Source organism: Malaya genurostris, chromosome 1 (assembly GCF_030247185.1).
Source record: "Malaya genurostris strain Urasoe2022 chromosome 1, Malgen_1.1, whole genome shotgun sequence".
Taxonomy (NCBI): domain Eukaryota; kingdom Metazoa; phylum Arthropoda; class Insecta; order Diptera; family Culicidae; genus Malaya; species Malaya genurostris.
The window spans coordinates 111,583,403-111,608,348 of NC_080570.1; the positions used below are offsets into that span (position 1 = coordinate 111,583,403).

General features: G+C 36.3%; 1 protein-coding gene across 3 annotated transcripts; it reads right to left on the bottom strand.

Annotated features, from left to right (window-relative positions):
* Window positions 1–244: 244 nt before the first annotated feature.
* On the bottom strand, window positions 245–24,727 carry LOC131425419 (proton channel OtopLc-like). Of its 3 annotated transcripts, none has more exons than XM_058587322.1 (6): window positions 24,545–24,727; window positions 14,697–15,044; window positions 14,415–14,635; window positions 13,921–14,064; window positions 13,194–13,469; window positions 245–1,523 (listed from the first exon to the last, which is right to left on the bottom strand). In XM_058587322.1, the coding sequence occupies exons 1-6, from the start codon at window positions 24,658–24,660 to the stop codon at window positions 499–501; spliced, it is 2,130 nt and encodes a 709-aa protein (XP_058443305.1). In that variant the 5' UTR covers window positions 24,661–24,727; the 3' UTR covers window positions 245–498. The 3 variants fall into 3 exon arrangements, with proteins under 3 accessions (XP_058443305.1, XP_058443306.1, XP_058443307.1); XM_058587323.1 differs by lacking the exon at window positions 24,545–24,727 and adding an exon at window positions 15,122–15,242; XM_058587324.1 differs by lacking the exon at window positions 24,545–24,727 and adding an exon at window positions 15,103–15,178.
* Window positions 24,728–24,946: the final 219 nt, after the last annotated feature.

A 24,946-nucleotide genomic window follows, 5' to 3' on the forward strand; every position in this document is an offset into this window, starting at 1 on the left:
ACTGAACAAGTTTGACATTGACACAAGACACGATTCACGCGTGATGTGTTTAAAACACACGTGACGTACACGTATAATAAATGGTGACGTACACTCAATCCGTAGGACTTTGCTGAACTTGATAAGAAACGTGAATCCGGTAAAATTGAATTCGGCTCAACTGTAATTTCACAACGATTTTTAAATTTTAATAAAAAGGCAACACATTCAGAGTGGAGTAGTTTATTCTTTTGATTTGCTTACCGAAATGTACATCTACATACAAAATCTTACCCCCCTCTACATACAAAATTTTACCCTGGAAAGCGGACAAGGCGTAATGGTTAATGATTAATTACCTTGCACATAATCTACCTTCAACTGTTTCAGAAAAGTTTAAACTGTCTGACTCTAGATGCGTATTACTATAAACCATTATAATCGAAACGAAAATAATCTTAACCTATAAATCACATGTTTTCGTTATAAATTACTGCCTACTATGTTAGTTTCATTCAATTAATTACTGCGCTCATATCGCACTTTGTAGGTGTTCTTCCATATCTCGAAAAGGCAAATGGTCGAATGGAACCTGTAGAAGATGGCCAGCGGCATCGAGAGATGCGTAATAATCGTCCATGCCCAGACACCGTAGAAGTTCATCAAAGTCGGACGAAAACTGCCGTTAGTTTTGATCAGCGTATTGATGAACCAAATCGACATGTTGGCAATTAGTAAAAATGTGATAATTTCTCGACCCGGCTTGGAACGGTTCTGTTTGGCACCTTTGCAGCGACGCCACCACGTGTTCATGATAAACAGAGTCTGCAGCGAGGTTTGCGTAAACGAAATGAACTCTGCCAGCAGGGAATAAACGGTGGCATACTCGGAGACGCCGATGGAGAAAAATGTCCCGATGATGCTGAACATGGTGTAGATGTAGATACCGACCTGTGCGAGAATTAACAGCGTGCAGTCCAAGCTGATACCAGCGTCACCTTTTTTCTGGGAGAATTTTAGATCCCTCATTCGGACCATAGCCCAAACCACGGCAACTGCCGTTATGCTGTAGATGATGATTTCGCTGATTGTAACCTCGATAGTGGCCACTTTTTTATAGTATCTTTCTTTCTGCAGTACAAAGTACATAATCAGTACTATGATGGTTAGTACAATGATCAGAATCCCACCGAACATCCCCCGCTGGGCATTTGAACAGTCGACGGATAACAGGTGGCCACTTTTTCCGGTTAGACTTTTCCGGGAGTTTCTCCGTGATCCGTTTGCCCCCCGACCGCTCTGTCGCACTTTCTTCCACATTTCGAACAGAATGACAGCACAGATTAGTGAATACTCAATCGTACAGGGGAACAGGAACGGGGCCGCATTCTGAACCAATGACCCCATTATGTTGGTCCGGCGACATTCAAAGCCGTATATGACGGCACTGGACGAAATGTCTCGATCGGTCGAATAGTGTTGTGAAAGCTGGCTCTCATTCACCTCGATGGCTACACCGCTGCGATTGTTGATAACGTCGTTACCTGCAATTAAAAGTGAGTGAGATGGGCAATAATTTTCCATCAATTAGGAATTTTTTTGTGTGTTAGGGATCGCGTGTCGGTGTGTGACAGTTTACAATGAAGTCTAGATGAAAGGAAGAAGCATGGCACTGATAGAAAACACTGACACTCGAATGGTATTTTAGATTCGTTTGAAGACAATCATGAAATTTTTTGGCTGAAGACTGAACAATCTATCGAATACTGCATTTTTCCATAACAATATTCCAGCATCCTGCTTGTACTCGGATTTTCGCCCATTATAAATAAAAAATGAAGATATTGGTGGATGCACATTGCTGTTGGCGAATGATAAAATCGACAATTAGATTCTATCATGATAATTGATTCTACTCTATTTTAACTCATATAACCAATTTTGAAAAATATTTTTTAACTGGAAGTAAATTATGATGATTTCAAAGTTACTTGAAAGATCAATTTTAGAAACGAAAAACCTGAACCTGGACAAATGAAACGATTTATTATTAAAATGAAGTAAGAGAACGTACAAACTTATTCATTTTATAAACAGAGGATCGATTCATGAGAAGTTTTCATTTATTTTGATCGAAAACTTTTGAATCAGTAACCGTGAACCAGTAAACTCAGTAATACTGTAATTTTATTGATCCTTCGTTTAAAAGCGTCGATAATCTTTGGAAAGTGTCGGTAAATACTGTGGCAACAATACAAGGAATAAAACATATGAAACAGCCAGCACAAAATATTGTGTTACTGGAAAAACCAACTTTCGAACGGAGCCTCGGAGACCCACAGTGTTATATACCATTCAACTCAGTTCGACGAGATCGGAAAATGTCTGTGTGTGTGCACTTTTCGAAGATATTTGAACGCGCTCAATTTTCTCAGAGATGGCTGAACCGATTTTAACAAACTTGGGCTTGTTTGAAAGCGACTGTCGCGCCATTGATCAAGTTCGAAGATCAAATGGCTGTGACTTTTGGTTCCGGAGATATGATTGTATAAGTGACGTAACCGACAAAAAGCGTTGTATTTGAACGCGCTCAATTTTCTCAGAGATGGCTGAACCGATTTCAACAAACTTGGGCTCGTTTGAAAGCTACTGTCGGGCCATTGATCAAGTTCGAAGATCAAATGGCTGTGACTTTTGGTTCCGGAGATATGATTGTATAAGTGACGTAACCGACAAAAAGCGTTGTATTTGAACGCGTTCAATTTTCTCAGAGATGGCTGAACCGATTTTAACAAACTTGGGCTCGTTTGAAAGCTACTGTCGGGCCATTGATCAAGTTCGAAGATCAAATGGTTGTGACTTTTGGTTCAAGATATATGATGGTATAAGGGGCTGTTCATAAAAGACGTCACGCTTTTTTTGACGATTTTTGACTCCCCATCCCCCCTTTGTCACAAATTGTCACAGAAGCAAAGACGCCACACCCCCCCCCCCCCCCCCCTATGTCACATGTCACGAATTCAAAAAAAAATTAAATTCATCTCAATATATTCTCAATATGTATGACAAACCATACAAATATGAGGGAAAAATCGATTTATTACATGCTGTCATTAGATTAAAAAATATCCCTAACAAAATCATCGGAATTATTTTATAATATCAATTATATAAATTAACAAAAGTATTTGGTTGGAATTGATGAAACATTTAAATCATCTGTTTTATTCCCCCTAGGGGTACACAGATATACTATTGTTTTAGGTAAAGAGTAATATTTCCTTAGTGTAGCATACAGGGCTGAGAAAATAAAAAAAATAAAGACCTCATCAAAACGAGATCACTGCCGAAGAATCTTTTAAATCACATCGATCAATATCGGTACTGATCTTCCGTCACACAATGGGTAGTGATTTTGAGTTAAAATGATTCTTGATTTATGTAAGTTCAATCATTGGATGATTCGATAAGCTTTGATGTTGGTGGAGGAAAATCTCATATGATGAAGATAAGACATGACATGATCTACGTCAGAAATCGTTGATCTCCCGCCTTTTTTTCAAATGGAGTACAATTGTATAAACTGCGTTAGAATTAGATAAGAGAAATTCTTATGATATACTATTATCAATGCTAGAAAATCAAATTACTGAAAAAATTGTCAGTGCATAACTTAAGTTAAACCGTTTGAAGGCATCATTTTCTTTTTTACTCATATTAGGCAAAATTTATTAGCTGATCACAACAGAAATTTTTAGGCACTTTAGCTGATCACAACAGAAATAATATCCTGCATCATTCATTTCCGAATTTACAATAAGAAGCTTTTACATCAACAAATACACGTTTTTCTATAGAATGTAAACGTTTATTGTGGAGATTTTTTCAGGAAACAGGGCAAAGCAGTAATATAATTAGGTATTTCAAAAATGCGCTCATTGAAAATATTAGACGTCACATTTCAAAAACCTCCCCCCCTTCCCCGTGTCACAAAATGTCACGCTTTATGAAACACCCCCCTCCTCCTTGCGGCGTGACGTCTTTTATGGACAGCCCCTAAGTGACGTAACCGACAAAACACGTTGATTTTTACCGCTCTTGTATATATAAGGATGCCAAAATTTTGGGATCACCTCTATTTTCGTTAAGTTCTAGTGCTCAAAAGTTTAAGCACCTCGAAAAAAGCCTTCATGCAAAATTTGACCTAAATCGGACATGCTTAAGGGGTGCTGCCCGGTGGTAAAGGTTTGACAATTTTCGATCTTGAAAAAGCACCATAGGGGGGAGTACATGAAATTTCTAAAATCGAAAATTTTTTTTGATGCCGAAACTCTTAAAACTGCATGAAACATCGAAATTTAGTGTCACCTCAAAAAAAAATTTTTTTGAAAAAATCAACTTTCTGGGACTTTTTTCTAAGTCCCAAAAAGTCGACTTTTTCAAAAAAAATTGTTTTCGAGATGACACTAAATCTCGACGTTTCATGCAATTCTAAGTCTTTTGGCATCAAAAATTTTTTTTCGATTTCGAAAATTTCATATACTCCCCCCTATGGTGATTTTCCAAGATATATGAAAATTCCACTAAGTGGACTAAGAAGGCTTTTTTTAGATTAGCATCACTGATTACAAATAGGCAACGCAAATTTCAAGCACTAGTTTGTAAAAATGATGCTGACTGTGTGACATAAACACTGAAGCATGCTTTTGTGAACTACTCGAATCAATCTAAATCAATTGGTGTCAAAATTAGTATCCAAAATTATTTAATAAAAGTATGAAACATATTTTCATGAGACTGTTATGAAAGAAAAGACTAGGTGGATTAAGAAGGGTTTTTATTTATTATCATCGGACATTAATGTCTAAATGATATTAGTGGGGAAAAGACTGTATTTGAAAACATGAAAAATGAACAATAATTCAAAAATCTGTTTTAAATAATCTAGAGGTGTATCTCGTATTACTCATATTCTCCAATTAAGTTACTGTGGCAATCTTTAAAATACCTTTCTTGAATAAAACAAAACATACCTCATCAGAAACAGTCCTTATTGTATACCGCTTACAGCTAATACCTCAGAAACAAAGTACAGTATAGTGATGTGAACAGTAAGACGATTCGGAATGAGCAAATCTAACGCACAAAGTAAGGTAGTAATTCCGCGACCAAAGTCAATTGTTATTAACTTTTATAAAAAAAGTTCTTAAATTAGGATTTGAGTCTTCGTTCCCATAACTGTTCGAAATTTTCAGCGGTTCATATTCCAATTATTCCGGTTTCAAGTATATTTTGATTACTATTTCTGGTACTTTAGGGACCGAATTCTTGTTTCCGATACAGCCAAAGTCCTGGAGGACCGTTCATTTGAATCTAAGTGTGCGCAAATTGTTCAAGCCATCATGATGGTTAAAAAAAAATTCAAAACGCCATTTAGAGCGACGATGCAAAAACGTCAAAACTGATCCAATTTGCAGGCCATGTTAGTTACTGACTAATCAAACCGATTTTGGTCTTATCAGTTCTTAGATTCTGGTTCCGAAAGTACCGGAAATAGTAGTTGAAACTACAAAAATAGGAACTATGATATGAAAGCTTGACTGATACAAAATTTCATCCGGATCCTACTTTTGGTTCAGAAATTACTGAGAATTACTTCCAAATTGCGCACTGTCATTAAGAGCCACGATTCAAGTAACGTAAAACAAATCTAAATTGAGCTCGAAACTGGCCGATTCAGATGGTCATTAAGGGATTAATCAATTTTCTGTGTTAGGACAATTGCAATGTTCAATTGGTGGATGATGAGAATTTGAGGATGAAATATACATTGGAATGATTTATGCTACGCTCCTTAGCTACAATTTGTGAGGAACAAATTTAATAAATTTACAAAGTATTTCGAAAACTACACATAACATAAAAGTTAGTATTCAATATATATTCAAAAATTGAAATTTTTGCTTTTATTATATAGAAAGGCTATGAAATCACTGTGAAAACCGACTTTTGAACGGAGGCCCGGAAGTCACAAAATGTCTGTGTGTGAATGTGTGGGGATGTATGTATGTCTGTGTGTATGTGACAAATAATGTCGCTCGATTTTTTCAGAGATGGCTGAATCGATTTCACAAACTCAGAAAGGTTCAAATGAAAGGTCTTATGGTCCCATATACCACTATTGAATTTCATACAGATCCGACTTCAGGTTCCGGAATTACATGGCAATATGAGCAAATCTATGAAAAAGTGCGCACTTAATTTTTCTTGGAAATTTCAGAACCGATTTTCACAAACTAAGATGCAAATAAAAAGACTTGAAATTCTTTAAAAAGTCCCCGAAAAGCTGATCCAGATCAGGCTTCCGGTTCCGATACTACAGCGCGATTAGTGAAAAGTTTTCAATTTCATGGGTATTTTTTCAAAAGTGATGGTGAAACGAGGTGCGAAATTTTATAAAACTTACTGGTAAATTCTTCTAGTTGGCAGACCTTGTTAGTTAGTGAATATATAAGTCTACTTTGGGACTACTAGTCCCCGGTTTCCGGTTCCGAACGCACCGGAGCTTACTCACTTCGATTTCTCAACAACGGTTAAACCGATTTCCACAAATCATGATTCAAATTAAAGCTGTCAGTGTCTTAAAAGATACTGTGCAATTTCATCCAGATCCGACTTCCGGTTCCGAAATTATAGCGCGATGAGTATCCGAATTTTCAAACTGTCATACAAAATGATGCAATACCGGTATGTGCTGGCACGGAAGAAGAAAACGCCACCGTCTAGCACAAAGCGTGCTTTGTTCTGTTTTGTATGGCGTGTAAGGTTGCCACATTTAAATTTATATTGACTTAACATAATTGTTTGCAAGTTGAAAAGGCTATGGTAGTTTATACCAAAAGAAGGTTTTTGATTTTATTCAAGTTTTGAAAAAAAATCTTAAGAGAATCTTCTAGTGATGTTTTTGAAAACATAAGTAATATGAGAAAGGCATCATTACACCACTAGATAGATTGAAAAAGGTTTTTCTCTTGATAAATGTGTTTTTTTATGTAACATGAATAAATTATCAATTATAAGTTTTTGTAATATGTTCACTGTTCATCAAACTTCTCGGGACGTTTAAAAAAAATCTTGCGCAAACAAACTTCATCTGAGTCATAATGAAATATATGAATCACGGATGGAAAAATATAGGATGCAGCGAAGCAGAAATGAAAAATCCTGGATTCACTGGTTATTGAAATTATTTCAATTTGTTAACATGTACTGTATTAAAACGTTGTTTGAAAACTAAATGAACTTTTTGAAATTTATTAACATAATCTTTAAAATTCAATTGAAAACGATCGACATTATTCAATACAAAAAGTTATCATATCACGTTAAATACTGAAACATTCCTTTTAAGATTCAGGTTCCCTTTTAACTCACAACTTTCAAAATAGGTGGTATGAAATGAAACGTAAAACAAATAGCTCAAAATAAAATGGTGGACAGTCTAAAACTGTTGAGCCAGCTTCCGAGCTATTTCTTTGTTCGTGAGCAATATAAATAAGGAGCTGGAGTCTACCTTTTTTCGTTAGTTTGTGCAGTGGATGTTTTAAAAGATGGCGGCTTTCGGTTTATTGATATTCTTTGAAAACCCATATTAAAAAAATATCGCCAAACCGGAGGTCGCCATCTTGGATTTCGAAACAACCTTAAGCATTGTTTTTTGTATCCAATCATCAAATCTGTTCCAAAAATATCACAGTTATAAGAGTATTGTAACGACCTTAAACATCGTTTTCCGGATTCTACTCTTTAGAACCCGTTCCAAAAATACCCATATTGTGGTGGTTTTCATGGAATACCAATTACCCAGAAATCGTGTTAAATTTAGGCAAAATACTTTTCATACGAAGCAGGTTTGTAAAAAATGTTAACGTTATTTGGAATTTGGTTCGTAAAAAGAGTTACGTAAAAAGAGGTAACGTGAAAAAGTGTACGTAAACGAAGGTTTGGGTGTATTATCATCGACGAACAATGAGCAGCTGGAGAATGACGTTGTTGATAAGAGTATTGAATTTAGTTTGATCTTTGGGAACTGGTGGATTACTTGTCTTAATGACGTAATAAAAGAATTATGTAATGTTTTATATCGTCTTTTGCTGTATTAATGTCAGCAGATTTTTTCAAACCAATTCTATGATTCACAGTGTTTTCGAAGTGAGATCTGTATTCTAACCAATTAGCACTATGATAGTTGAATATAGAACTAATTGAATTAATCATTTCTTCTTTAGGAATTCTGGATTGGATGATGATCTGAATCAAAGTCTGCCTTAGTAATCAGTTCAATAAAAATGTGACTTTGATCTGTTAGAACCATATCGATTGTAGAAGGGGTTTTCACAGGAGAAAAACAAATTAGCCTTTTTTTAAGAGAAATAATTAGCATTTCGAAACCAGTATCCAATTATTTCAATATCCAATCTTTCGATAACTATAGTATTGAAAGAAGGTTAAATTCGACGTTCGCTATTGATTTAGAAATGTTTTGGACACTTTTTGGTCCGAAACGGGAAATCAGCGAGAAAAAAAATTTTGCTATTAAATGTTCAGTTTTTGCAATGACTGAGTGGAAACATATATTGGAGAAGCTAAATGAATGAGAAACTCACAGATTTTTTGGAAAAAGATACGCTCAGAGAGGGGGCTCAAACCTGCGATCTTATGCATTCCGTGCATACGCGCTACCATTTCGTAACCCTAAGCCTTGTGATAGACACAGTTCTAAAACACGACTAAGGAATGATATAGCGTACATCGAACATGGTGTACATCCTAGCCGTCTCACAACCGGTACTATATATCCAAACATCTGCTCAGTTCATAAACTTACAGAAAAGATATTTTTTTTTTGGAAAAAGATACGCTCAGAGACAGGACTCGAACCACTCAGTCATTGCAAAAACTGAACTTAGTTATGGCGACTTTACGTCAAACCAACTAAAAATTAATAAATCGTATCAAATATTGTTGTTGTTTGTATTCAACTGGCGCATCTTTTGATGTTAATGACCATTAGGATGGTCCATGTTTGGATTAAAATCTGAATTCTAATTTTTTAAATTTAAATTAAAAACTATTGCACTTCACAGAAAAGCTGTAGGAAATTTTATTTTGAGCAGCTTTGCTGAAAAAACTATCTTCCTACTTCCTCGTAGTAAAAGTAGGGTGGCGCTCAAAAAGCTCCTTTTTGTTCTAACTTTTTTGTGAACAGTTTTACGAGAATTTTTTAATATTATCGGGTGTAGTTTTCTTGTTTATCATTTTTCAAAAACATGATGTATGAGTAACTTATGGGACCCATTAGGAACCATCGTTTTGCTGAAGGTAGTATGTTGCTACGTTTTGGCGTTTAAGAGTTTTTATGAGTTTTTCGATTTTTTGTAAGGCAATTTGAATACTCATTTAAATTAATTAAAAAAATAACACCCTCCCAAATTTCTCTCCGATCTTTCCTCTTTTAATGACCTTTCAGAACCCGTATGATATTAGTTTTTATCGATCTGGCATCTGTTGAATATTTATATTAGAAGGTGGATTAGTTTTTGACGAAAAAACAATCATAACGTTTGAATGGTAGCTTAAGCATAGTTGAGCAAAATTGTGTGCAATAATTAACGCGATAGATCGACGTAAGACGATTTTCTCCTAAACAAAAAAAGGTGCTTTTTTGAGAGCCTCCCTACATTTACTCCGAAAAATTGATGTAACTCGATCAAAAGAAGAGGTAGGAAGATGATTTTTTCAGAAAAGTTACTCAAAAACAATTTCCTACAACTTTGCTGTGAAGTGCAATAGTTTTTAATTTCTTTTAAAGTTAGAATTCAGATTTAAATCCAAACATGGATCACCCCAATGATCTTTTATATCAAAAAATGTGTCAGTTGAATACAAACAACTTTTGTGAAGACAAAAAATAATATTTAATAGCGAAAATATTTTTGTCTCACTAATTTCCCGTTTCGGACCACTGTGAATTTTGCTTCAGAAATGGTTTTGTTTCAGAAATGTTTCGGTCACAATAACAATATGAACATCTATTATAAAGAACGAGTATTCGATGAATGCCTTTGAATGTTTAAAGTGGCTAAGAAAAAAAAATAGAAATTTAAAACATTGAATATCATTGTTAAATTTAAAATAACTACACATGCTCGTGTAGGAAAATAATTTTTCTCCTCTGTTACGTTTTTGACAGATGAAAGAAACACACTCACACATTTGAAGAATGTTCGTATTAGTTACATTATTACCTGCAGTACAAACATAAAGCTTGCTTCATTTAGAATTGGAACAAACTTTTGCTCATATTGTGGCGCTCCTGGTGGACGGATTTGGAAGTTCCTGGCGCCCACGTGTCGGGAATTTTGTCCGCTTCACGTATGATTTTTGACATTCCGCAAATCGACTGTACTTTGTAAACAATCAACATGGAAGCCGAAAGAAGGGAAAAAATTGTACACAGTTATTTGGAAAATCCATTGTGGTCTGCATCTAGGCTAGCTAAACAGCTGAAATTGCCCTGAAATACCGTATGGCGCGTTATCAAACGGTATAAGGAAACATTGACGACGATTCGGAAGCCTCAAGCCAATAGTCGGAGTGGAATTGTCGACCGGAAACTGCGTGGTAAGATTTTGAAGACGATTAAGAGGAATCTTAATCTGTCGGATTGTGATTTGGCCAGAAAATTCGGTTCTGCCCATAGTACCGTGAAGAGAACTCGACTCCGGGAAGGAATCAAGTCGTATCGAGCTAGCAAACAGCCAAATCGGACCATAAAACACAATAGTGTGGTTAAAATTCGTGCTTGGAAACTATATGACCGGGTGCTGACCAAGTTCGACGGGTGTCTTCTGATGGACGATGAAACCTATGTCAAAGCTGACTTCGGGCAAATCCCAGGTCAAAGATTTTACTTGGCAACGGCTCGGGGGGATGTTCCAGTCAAATTTAAATTTGTTTTTGCCGACAAATTTGCAAGAAAATTTATGATTTGGCAGGACATTTGCAGCTGTGGCAAAAAACGAAAGTTTTCGTTACATCGGAGCTATACCAAAAAGAGTATCTCCAAAAACGAATTTTGCCGTTCATTCGATCCCACGACCATCCCGTAATGTTTTGGCCAGTTTGGCAAGTCATTACAGCAAAGTCGTTCAAGAATGGTATGCAGAGAAAGGAGTCCAGTTTGTTCCGAAAAACCTTATCCGCCCAACTGCCTTCAGTTCCGCCTTATTGAGAAATACTGGGCAATTATGAAGAGGAGACTCAAGACAAATGGAAAGTTTGTCAAAGGCATCAATCAGATGACGACCTGGTGGAATAAGATAGCTAAAACGATGGACGAAGAAAGTGTGCGCCGTCTAATGAGCCGTTTTACAGGAAAAATTCGAGAATTCCTTCGAAACCGTGACGAATAATTTTATCCGTATTTTTTCTTAATAGTATGAAGAAAACGCTACATTTGTATAAAAAAGATCTAGAATTCAATAACAAATAACTGAAATACAGGCAATTGTCTTTGTTCCAATTCTATCTGAAGCAAGCTTTATGTAGCATTAGATGGAGAGGAATTTACCTTTGTATGCTTAAGAAAAAATGAATGCCTTAGAAAAAGTAGGTATTGTAGAACATTTATTTGATTGAATTTTAGGTATTTTCTGCAAATTTAATTATATTGAATTGGTTTTTTGTTGTCCAATCGAACGAGAATTTATTTTTTGGTCAAAAATTGTGCTTCAGAAGCATCGAAAAAGATAAACCTAAAATTTTAAATTCAATGTCTGACAGAAGCAGAGGGTTAATAAGAATAGCGTTGTGAGGTGGCGACGGAAACTTTCAGGTTAGAGCAGAGATGCCAGATCTGCAGATTTGTCTGTAAATCTACAAAGTTTTTCGCAGACTTTTGAAATCTTTTTTTTTTTAATTATTTTTTGCTCGTCAAGTTAGTTTAGCGTATCTTACTTTATAGAGAAATGGCTGACTGCAGACTGTTTTTTCGGATTAACTGACTTTTACAACCCTGTCTGCAGATATTTGAAATTTTTACCTGTCATCTCTGGGTTAGAGTCTGGTATATGCGGAAACTTTTTCGCAAAACTAACATTTGCACTGATTCATTCGTCAGTCTTTTTCCAATCTGTTTCTCTCGGTAGCTACTAATAAATACTTGAAAACAAATTCAGGACTGTCCCATGTCTGAATCAAGGATTAAACAGCTCAACAGAATTATCAAAAAATTAAGATTAGCTGCGACGATATGAACCTAATAGTCTATATTAGATTTCACAAAATGACGAATGGATTCGTGATGAATAATGTTCTTGTTTGACACCTATGACTATACTCAATTCAACGCACTCAAATGGGAATGAACACGTAAATAAAACACTAGTAGCAGTAAAACCACGTTCACTTCACTTATTTTGTGAGGTTGTGTCAGGTTAGATTTTACACGAACACGACATAACCTCACACAATGAGCTCGACGAACGTAATTTTTGTCAGCTATCAGTGATTGATTAGTGACTTGATAGCTGTCAAATATGCGTTGGAATCATAACCTCATAAAGGGAACAAGTAAAATAAAAATTTGTACCAAAATTAAGTTCTGGATTAATATTTAGTGTAATGATTGAATGAGGCAATGACTCTATATTCCATAGGTTGTAATTAAAATAATCTTGAATAGAATCTAACCTACAAATCATGCCCTCAGACGATTTTCTAGTAGAGAGAATTCATTATGTAATAACAGGGATCAACCAACTAAGTGTAATGAATTTGATCATGTCTGAGTCGGTGATTCAGAGCTTTGAACCCCGACCTGGATGAAATCTTAAAATCAATAGGATCGTAGAACTAATTTTGCAATTGTTAAGAATTTATGGCGAAGCCTGTTGGCACTGACTGCCAATTTGTGTTATATGTAGTAATCAAGGCTCATGGCTCGAAGAGAAACTTAAAGGATTTGACCATGTAATGCGAGTATGATGAAATTATATTCAACTATATGAAGTAGTGGGGGTCTGAGCAGTATATAAAATATGTTGGCATGAGATAAGCATATGCATGACCATGATTTTGTACAAAATCACCGACAGTTGACAGCGTGTTTCCCACCGTGCCTCGGCCGGCACTGTGTGCAGCAGGAGACTTACCTGTAAATGCTGCTGTACTGGCCAGCGCCACACCGCCATGCATTCCCCCGTGGGCAATGTGCACAATCTCGTGCTTGGCTTCTTCGATAATCACGTACAACCACTCGCAGACGTTTGTGGCCAGCATGTGCATCAGGCCGAAGCGGGATACGAACTTGTGGCGCTCCATGTGGAACAGACCGCTGGTGAAGAAAATAAACTGCATCTGGACCAGACACAGGCATATCCGGGCGGCCGGAATTAATGCAATTAGAACATTTTGACATCTTTCATCGCCTGTATTTGGTAGGAACCAGAGTGCATACAGATTCAGCATTAGTGAATGGATATTTTCAATATTTGTGGTAATACATTTAGGGTGTTGGTCCGTGCTCTGCCTTCTTTTACATTCAACAGAAAAATGTTATGTAAATTAAAAATAAATGTATATTTAACTATTGGTTCACGTTATTTTCGACAACATAAAGACTCTATAAATTCCAATTATGAGTTTTAATTACTGCCAAACTATCCGAATATCTAGTGAACCCTCACTTTCAATTTGTATCGTTGTTAAATGTTAAAAGTACACAGGAGCACGACCATGACCCAGGATATCAGGCCGAACGACGGCTTTTAGAAGGACACTGAATGGACCGTTCCACTCTCGAGGGAGAATCGAATGAAGTCAGTTCGAAATTCGATTTTGACAGGTTGTGGTTGCGGTAGAGGCTAATATTTGACTTACGTTTCAGTTCAAAGTACTGACCGAACTCCAGCCCGGAGTGCACCATACTGCCGATCCCAAAGGCAATTGCCCCGGCACGCAGATAGAACGATCCGAACCGAGTTTGGCTGGGCTTTAGCAGATCCGGAACTGTGTTGGGATGTTCTGTAATTTGGTAGAATAATGTTTTTTGTGATTTTCAGTTAGTTTATGTCAAGTTCTGTCAAGTGGGGAATGGTTTGATTGATGTGTCTTTGGAAGCCTGATGTAATATTGCGATTGAAATGATTACTGAATTTCGGTATCTTTGAATTGTGCGTGTGCACTGTTGCCAGAGTAACATTTCTGGGTTTGATGATTATTATGACATTTAAATTTCGACTATCGGTGATTAAATCAATTGTTAAAAGAAATTATAAGTTTCTGGAATTGTTAAACATGCTTTGTTATGTATTCAGATATGCAAAATGAAATATTTCAGTTAGCGGAAGCTAGCCAGCTCTCAACGTACTTACGGTACTGTTCCAGAATGACTTTCAGCTGAGTTTTCGCCCGCATTCGGACGATGTACAAAAACCCTATGAAGACCACACTGACAAAGTACAGATAGAGATAGAAACCCTGGTAGAATTCTTGTGCTGCACGGTCCGTTACAACGTCCGTGATGGGGAATGCAATACCGAGTACGATGAGCAATTTGGCGTACAAGGCAGAGATGGCAGTGCTGATCTGGTCCCTTGAAAATACGGTAAGCTTAATAAATCATCCACTGTTTACTTCCCAATTTGGTAACCTACTCGGCAATCGCTCGGTTTTTGCTGCGTGACTGATTGATAATCGGTGACTCTGGGTGATCTTCCTTTTTATTTAACGACAGCCGGCTGCCGTGACGGTGCAGGAAATCTATCATCTGTTTCTTAAACACACTAAACGACTGTCTCGGTTGACCATTGAACAGTGAAGGCCGTCGGGAGCCAGTGTCGTGTACATCCTCACTGTAGATACTGTTCCCGGTGTGACGTCGACTTTCTGATTTGTACACGAAGCTGGTGTTGGGTGTGAGCATTTTTGGTGAACGTGAACTGCCTATATCTGGTGCTGGTTTTGTCACTATCACTTGAAATTCCGGTGTTGCCATTTGTTCACTGAAGAAAAACAAAATGTTCAAATTGATTTGGAAACATGAACAGCAATAACATTTACAAGAAGAAAAAAAAGTTACATTCTCTGATGAAACCTCATTCGCTCGATGTCACTTTCCATCGAGGACATCGAGCTAGAACTGGCCGAACTCTGCTTATCAAGGACGGGTTTTGTCATGTTTCGGTCCCGTATCGATGCAAGTAACATTTACAACTTCTGACAGGGTCTGATTTGTGACTGCTTCTACGGTAAGCCGCGCATAGCTTATCGGGGTGGTAATATTGATTCATTAGAGGTGCAAATCGCAATGCTAACAGCTTGTCAAAACAGCAGCCTTTGGTATCGATTCGGAATCGCTCACTGTGCACCCGGAGCAGCATGGATTTTAAATCTTTTTACTTTATCGCAGTCGCGTACCGCTGAGAAAATTATCATCAGTCGCAATATTATCCACTCGCAAAGTTTACCGATCGTTTGAATAATTAAGCTATATTTGACGGATGTGGTTCTAAAGTAGGTTGTTGTTTTAGAAAAATTATAGCTAATTTGTTTCAATAAAGGGAATGATTCATATCACGTCACCTAAAGTTGGTTTTTAGTTTTAGAATTTATTAAACAATTCGGAGATCGATTTTTTAAAGGGGTTAGATATTCAAAAATTAGTTGATAAAGTTAGTTGGACTAAGCGCATTTTTCGGTTTAGAATTTAGAGACCATTGCTTCGAGCAAGTCCATCTCAAAGAAATAGCTTTTTCTTTTCTATTCTATCATTTTGCTATCGCCATGTTGGTGTGAATTAATATGATTTATTTTAAATATTTTTGAACCTTTTTTATTGTACGTTGTTACATTTTTTTTAGTGGAGGTTTGTTCTTATTGTTATCCAGTGAAAGTGGAGGAGCTGGTAATTTCAAGATATTTTTGTTGCTATTACCGGAAACGACATTGTGTGCTTTTATCTTTAATTATAGCCATGCCTTGTTGTTCTGTGCTTACATGGCTTAGTCGGCAATGAAGCCGTTTTATTGCACGTATTAGAGATGGTTTGATTACGGGTGTTGGAGTGCTCCGTAACTCGACCAGTGCTGGTCAGAATGGGATTAGGATTTTTTTTTCGTTTTTGGGTTTAGTAAGCAAAGCTTTGGTATTACATTCCTGTAGTGGAATTTGACCTTTTGTTTCAACAGGCTTCGCAGCCGATTCAGAGTGTGCAGAACCATTACATGGCTTGTGCTACGATTTTACTGACACTACGAATCCTTCCAGGTCGGGGCTTGAACATACGACATACGAAGTATTTATAGCGAAATTGCTGAATGGAGAAATTGATGCTCCTGAAATTCTCTCGCAAATATGTATTAATGTCCCTCCAAGAACGCTAAGAGTGCGGAATTTCTTGCGACTCGACTTACGAAGAACGGAATATGGCCAGAACGAACCGATTAGGGCAATGTGCAATGTTTTCAATAGTGTGTACGACCTTTTTGACTTTTGTGTATCTAGTGTTGTTTTCAAGAATAGGCTTAAGAGACTCGGATAGAATATAAGTAGAACTTAATTATTTTTTAGCACTGGACAATGTTTGTATTCGTTAGGCTAATGTTTTTGAATTGTAACTATGTAAACAAATATGTAAAATGTTAAAAAGATGATGGGTTTTTACGCGCATTTGATGAATTTCAAATGGGCTTTTCCCACTCCACCAAAAACTCCATTGAGATCAATCCAGGTCAGATGGAAAGAAATAGATAAATAAATAAATAAATAAATAAATAAATAAATAAATACATAAATAAATAAATAAACAAATAAATAAACTGGTTTGTAAGATCTGTGCCCTATGCATTGAACCGCCAACCCGGGTACTTCGGGTTTAGTACGGGTGTTTATAAATTTGTTAAAGTATCAACGCAAAAGTACATGTTCAACATTATGAGTTACCATTTTATCAAAGATAATGGTTATAAAAACACGTCCCAAAAAAATTAATAAAAAAAGCAAAAATAAACAAACTTGTATGGATATCGTGGTGCAACCCGTGAAAATTACGAAACTACGCGATTGGGCCATGTTTAAGAGAGTTCTAATTCTAGATACAAATTTTATGTCAGTTTTTAAATTTGGTTCTGGAATTTATAACAAAAAAATGGCATCTGAAAGGCGTTTTACTTGTGTTTCAGCTATAGAACAAATAGAATGGTAGCGTATACCAGTTTATCTAACAAGATAATAAACTTTTTTGCCAAACATAATAAATTGCTTTTCAAAATGCTACTTCGAACGGATTGCTAATATCCCTCAAAAATTGACGGTGGCGAAGCAACTTAATTTTTTCTTACCGGCGGTACCGTCATGTCTTTTCTTTTGCAGATTATTTTGCATACATAATACCTTCTTTGCTCTTACGTAAAAATTTGTTCAAAAGTTTTGCTTAATTTTATTACTAGAAGGACTGCTTTCAGAATTTCTGTCGTAAAAATGTTGAAGTGAAAATTATATTTTCTTTCTGTTCATATGCCAAAAAATGCCTTCTTGAACTTGTCGGTATTTCCAGATTAAGAAAATGGGCGAAATCTCGTTGCAATTTTCTTTTCATCGGAATCGTAATTCGGTTGCAGGTTAATGAAACCAGGCGCTGTGTAACTGATTTCATCCAGGTGTGGAGTGAATAAGTGGTGGCGGTAAGTTGGTGATAAGTTGGCGTGGAGAGGAAGGTTGGTTGTTTAAGAAAAGTTATAACGCATTTCTAAGCTCCAAGGAACTCCACACCCAAACATTTTCAGTATACTCCCAATAGGGCTTCCGCAGCTCCTAACTCAAACAAACAAATTTGTTTTAACGACTTTGGGTCAGCCGTCGGGCTGCTCTGAATAAAAACGAATACGATTACGAAAAACGAATACGGTATTAGTTCTATAGCACCTAGTGGAAAGCATACCAAAGCATCCTGAAGGTTGAAGAAGAAGACACTGTGACCTTTCCAAATATGAGTTGGGAAGCTTCTGTCATACAGTTTCAGATTCAATACGTGTCATTTAGCTGAAACGTAAACAACAATAATTTTGTTACTATGATAATGTCTAATTTTGTGACGAATGAAGTGTTATTGAGGGGAGTTCTTTTTCATTATTTCAGTATGAAGAAGACAACTGCCGAAAGTCATCGTATTTTGGTAAAAGTATTTGGTGAGCATGCTATAGCTAAGCGGATGTGTCGGAAGTGGTTTGAAAGGTTTCGATTTGGAATAACGAAAAGGAACGCCAAGATGAAGAATTTGGGGAATTGCTCGATCAAGACCCGTCGCAAATGCAGGATTTACTGGGAGTTACTCAGACAGCCGTTTACCAACATTCAAAACCAATCCCGGGTAGAAGTGATTTGCAAACCAATAACAAATTCTATTATTAAAACCAAACATCTCAATGGTACAAGTGTAATGTGTTATCCCTCGCTCAGAAAGTATAAACTCCACCTACAGCTTCGACACTAACATCCGCCCGATTCTCTCGATCCCCGTCCCTGTCCACCATCTTCATTGGAACTAACAAGATCTTTTTTTGTCACTAACTTTTTCGTTACCCCTTCCCTGTCTCTTCACCATCTCGATGGCAACTAATTAGATCTTTATCGTTTTCAAACATTTTGTTCCCACATCCCCTTTTTACCCCGTTTCCACAATATTTACTTTTTTTTTTCATTCTCTTCCGTAACATCACCATCATCGTCCACGGAAGGCCGCCCCAGTCGAAAACCAGCACGCGGGCCACCCGCCGGGCCTTCGTAGCCTGGGGGTGTTTCCCGCGGACCCACACGGACCGAATGATGCGGCCAACATGGATCTTCGCCAACGGCATATGGAAGACCCTCATGCAATATTCAATTCACCGGCCACTACCGATCGCTTCTCGAGAATCCGCTACGCTACATTACATAATGATACTATTTTAGTTTTAAGTTACTCGTAATTAAGATTAGTAAATACCCTTGGCATCTTAGAGCTTAAGCAGTGTGCCTTAAAATTATATTATAATATTGAATAAAAAAAAAATCTCAATGGTAGAAATAAACATTATTTTGTTTGAAATAAGTGTTAAAATATCAAAAATCCTAACAAAGTCGGCATGGGAAAATAGCTACAAAATATAAAATTCTGTCATTGTGATATCGAACCAAGAGCTAAATATTTATAGAAGACGAATTATCCATTTATTTTATATTCTTGCATTAAGAATAGAATAATATCAAAGTATTTCTCTTATATGATTCTGATGCAGTTTATTCAATAGTATTTTGTTTGAAGATAGAACTACTAGATCAGTTTACTCAATGAAATTGGAATAATTTATAAATAACGACATAAGATATGATAACTAAGTTCGATGCTAAACAGATATTGTACAATTTCTTGATTCTTTGGATGAAATATCAAGAAAAAATCAAGTATCGGTATGACAGCACAAAAACATCAAGCCAAGATGTGATGGTAAAATTTGTTATTATTTTGATCTTTGTTTGCTATTTATACCTACCCGGGATGAGAATGACCCGAAAGATAGACAATTTGGTTCCGTATGAATTGTATCAAAGAGACGTCCAACGCCGTTTCTTCATGTTTCTTCGAATTGCAAAAAAAGAAAAGGTTTTTTTTTGCATTGAATTGTTACTAACCATGATAGTGGGTCTATCACGATAATCCATAACGAATATTCATGGCCTTAAGGGTTCACTCTGTATATGTTGGAATCAACTGGGTGTGATGAATTATGAGCTGCTGCAACCGAGTGAAAGAATTACGGGGAAGTTCTACCGTTAACAATTGATGCGTTTGAGCCGAGCAATGCAAGAAAAGCGGCCACAATCCACCGACAAACACGACAACGTAATTTTACAACATGGCTATGCTTGCCCACATTATGCACAGCCGGGGAAAACATACTTAGAAACACACAAATGCGAAGTCTTATTCCACCCTCAGTGTAGCCCAGGCATTGCTCTTTCGATTACTATTTGTTCCGGTCGATGCAGCGTGGCCTGACTGACATTTTATTGCAATTATTTTTGCCAACAAGGTTTTAAATTTAAATGAAAAAAAAGCACGAACTTTTTTGACGTAGGACGTCTTTGCTTACTTTACTCACCTGGATTTTATTATTTTCCAAATTTCAAAACACAAAAATGTAACGAAATTACTCCAGATTTGATTTCTTAATAATTTTTTTCCTGTTAAAGAATGTTCTCTAATTCTTTCACGAAACGAATGGAAAAAGACGTAAGATTGTTCATTACGAAAACAATCTTTAAATATAAAAAATAGGTCCCATCACGAAATATCAAAATCAATCGAATCTATAAATAGATCCTGTTGCACGTTTGCTAGCTTCAGTCTATGAAAATCTATGATCGGAGACACATCGAGTGCGCAGACCGCCATCTACGCCAATAAATTGGAACCACACCCGGCATTATTCAACTGGTGCTTCAGTCAATGGCTAATATGAGGTTTCATTCCTCAAGCCCAAACGCAGAAAAACAACAACTAGTAATTCTGTGAGAATATTTACTGTTGGACATTCGCAGTGTAAGTTTTGCTTTAAACAAGAGCGATTGCGTCAACCAGCTGGTGGTCGTTTGTATTGGAGAAAAAGAAAACGAAAAGTAGACAACGATGGGGAACATTCTTATCAACCGTTTTATGGCTCTAAATGTTATCTAAAGAACTATTAAGATAGCTTCTTTGCAATTCGAAGATAAAACTCATCAGTTTAGTGCAAATCTAGAACAATTTTATTGGCTTTGCGCACTTTCCGCTGAGCGAAGTTTGCACCAAACGATTGCAAATTAAGCCAGCATTTGGTTGCATCGCATTCGAGAAAAATGCTGCGAACTGCGTTCAATGTCGTAGAAAGTACCACCTTCTGAAAGCCTGAATATCAGAATAAGCGTCGTCGCTAATACATGCAAAGTCCAACTTCATGAGTGCCACGACTCGGTGCGGAATGTTAGCGCCGTAGGGAAGGGCACACAAGTATGTGGCAGATTTACTTTGTGCACCGTTCGCCAAACGAGAGACAATCGATTTGTTTGGAATTTTGCTCGTGGAAATAATTGTCAACTGTGTTGAAAGTCGGAGAAGTGGTAATCTTCGGTTCTTTTCAGAATCAAAACCATCGTACAAAGAACTAATAGGATTTTACTTGAAATGGATGATTTATTAGTAGAACAATGTACCAAAATAAATGTGCTTTTTTAAAGTGATCTGCCTGTTGTCAACAGCAGTTTTTCGTTTATCTCGCGGCTATGTCGGCTAGTTTTATACCTTCAATAGTGTAGTGTGAATTTACTTTTATTTTAACCAAATTTATTTTTTATTATTCTTATTGGAACGGAATACTCCTCATATATATATATATATATATATATATATATATATATATATATATATATATATATATATATATATATATATATATATATATATATATATATATATATATATATATATATATATATATATATATATATATATATATATATATATATATATCATATATAATCAGTTACAATACTTACAAATAACACATGGATCAATTAATCCCGAGACTAAAGCAGAGATGGCGCTCGTAGTAAACCAGTAACCACGTCTTTCTAGAGTACTAACCTTTGCTTGAAACGGGTCAAAATTTTAAGTTGATCCGACCAGAAACAGCTGAGTTATCGAGGTTGGAGTAAAGTCGTTTTGTAGTTTGTTTAAAAAATGGAAAAACCGAGTTTCGTGTTTTGATCAAACATTGTTTTTCAATGGATAAAAACACCTTGCAAGCGAAACAATGGATTGAAAAATGTTATCCGGACTCTTGTCCATCAAAAGCAACGATTTGTCGGTGGTTCGCCGAGTTTAAACGTGGTCGTACCGACACAAATGACGCGGAACGCTCGGGTAGACCTGTCGAAGAAAAAAAACGCTGGAACCATTGTAAAAGGTGATTATGTTGATGAATAAAAAAAAATTTGCAAAAAAAATGTTGTTTCCATTGTTAGTCTCGGGACTTATTGATCCATGTGTTATAAAAAAATTGTTAAAAACTGTTAATTGTGAATTAATATTGGATTCTATGGATATATAATAATTTTTTTCTAAAATTAAATTTTGTAATTTTTCATATTTTACATAGCTACACACCAAATTTCTCGTTTGTGATTATTATTTTCTCTGAACGATGTGTATAATATATTCAATTTACAGTCATATACCAACGAACTACTGGATTTTAGCGAATCCTGTTAAAATATTGCAGAATACTTGTTTTAATTTCACTGGTATAGTTTGTAAAGTTTTCAATATTATTACTTTTTTCCGATTCAATAATTGTTTTCCCAATTTCAGTGAATCAATTTCATGTCCAAAAAAAAAATACAATTCACAACATTTTTGACCACTGTTTTCAATACTTCCGATACCGGATTTCGAGGACCGGAATAGCCAAAGTGGGTTCGTTAAATCGGTCAAACCATCTCTGAGAAAGTCTATTGTCCCATTTTGACGAATTTAAACATAATTTTCGGTCCTTCCGAAATCTGGAACCAGGATAGCCCAAACGATCACGCTCTATCTACGGATAGTGAGTAAGTAATCAGAAATTAAAATGTTTATACACACAGACATTTTGCGTACTCAACGATCCGATTCGAATGGTATACGACACTCGGCCATTCGGGCCTCGGTGCAAAGATCACTTCATTAACATTCTTTTGTTCTTATGGTTGCGCTTATCGTAAAATAGCTAAGATTTTCCTTAACCGCAGCACCGTGTTTTACGAAAATCACGCGATTGGTCATGTGTTTTCGGTGCTGATGGACTCGGTTGTGTTTTTAAACCCAAGCTTCGAAAACCACTTCTTTATAGCGTATATGAAACTGAACAAAGCACGCTGTTCGCATCGTTTATAAAGGCGTGTTTTGTTTTCATTTTCCGTACCCGCACGTACGGGTTTTGTATTGTCATTTTAGATGACGGTTTGAATGTTTTGACACTCATCGCCCTGTAATTGTGGAATCGGAACTTGGATGAAATTTTACAGTAGCTTTGGGGACAATTGTGAGCCTCAATTCGAATCCATATTCGTAAAAATAGGTTCAAGTAACGCTAAGAAATCGAATTGATCTTCACTTAGAGAGTTTTTTCTTCTTTACCTTCGGTGCTTCAGGAACAGGAAACTCGAGACCAGTAGTTCCGAATATGTTTAAATACCTACAAACAAAAAAGCTCGGTAAACTGGAAGAATTAATCAGCAGTTTTATGGGATTGGTACCTTTTTCTGACCATCGTTTGTTGAAAAAATAATCACGAAACTAAAAATTTTTCACTTATAGCGCTTTAGTTCTGGAACCGGTAGCCGGATTCAGACTAGATGTTCTAAAATTTTTTAAAGGACTATAAGACCTTTCATTTGAATCTTAGTCTGTGAAAATCGGTTCAGCCGTTTCCGAGAAAATTTAGTGCACATTTTTTCCTTAATTTTCACATATTACCTTGTAATTCCGGAACCGGAAGTCGAATCCAAATGAAATTCAATAGCAGACTATGGGACTAAAAGACCATTCATCTGAATTTATGTTTTGTGAAAATCGGATCAGCCATCTCGAAAACAAGTGAGTGCATGTTTTCGTGATTTTTTTGTACATATCACTTTGTATCTTCGAAACCGTATGTCAGATCAGAATGAAATTCAATAGCACCCTGCTATGGGACGATAAGTTCTAAAAAAATCAAAAATCCATTTATTTTTAAAAGACTATTATGTCCTCATTTTTACCTAGAAAGCAATAAACTCTAGCTTCCAAATGAGCCTAAGACTGTTCTTCAATTTTTGAGAAAATTGAGCGTATAAAAAATGTATGATTTGTCGGTTGCGTTACTTCTATTGTACTTCTACGATAATATCTCCGGAACCGAAAGTGTCAGTCATGTGATCTTCGAACTTGATGCACAACTCAATAGTAATTTAAGTTTGTTTTTATCGATTCAACAATCTTCGAGGAAATTGAGCGGATAGATAGAACGTGAAAAGGAACACATACACACAGGCATTTTTTAAAAATCCTTTTACACTAGAGGTCTCCGAAGCTTCGATCAAAATTGGTTTCTCCAGCAGTTGTATTACCTTTCTATAGTGAAAAGTAAAATGGATGAAAAACAATAGAAAAATTATTTAAAAAATATCTGTTTCAAGATAATCAATTTCAAAGTTTTGCTTCTGAAATAATATTAAAATACTACTGTTTATGAGATAAATGTTTTTGGTAATTTCCAAGGAATTTTTGCCTAGGCGCTTTTCTCTTGATCTTCGAATTCAAATGGAATTGCACTATAATTTGTATTTCAAGTCTTTTTCAGGTTTATCTTAAACCTCAATCACACAGTGCTGTCAAAGTGACATAACAACATTTTGCATTAATTCATGTGCGATATCATGCCGATAGTATAGTTTAACAAAACCTTACCTAGCGGGAATCGCTTCTTCCACGAGTGTTTTAAGGCGTTCACGTTCCTTTCTAGGCTTGGCACCATGCACTTCATCCGTTTCGTCTTCGCTGACACACACAAAGTTTTCCCCCATATTGACACGAGATTTATATTTTGATTCTGGAATACAAGAGTTTAGCCAAACCAACGCTCAGCAGCCCAATCGCACCGGAGTAGAATATCGCGCCGACTGAGGATAGTGACTGGCCGCTTCAATGCATAATTCTCGCCGTTTATGGTTCTCGAAAATAAAACGATAGACAAATATTGCGATCATTTTGCGACTATCTTTGAGCACCCGAAGGAAAAGAAGAGCAGCAGTAAGTCCAGCCATAAAAAGTTTGGTAGATAATATAGCAGTCGGTACGTCTGACGCTTCG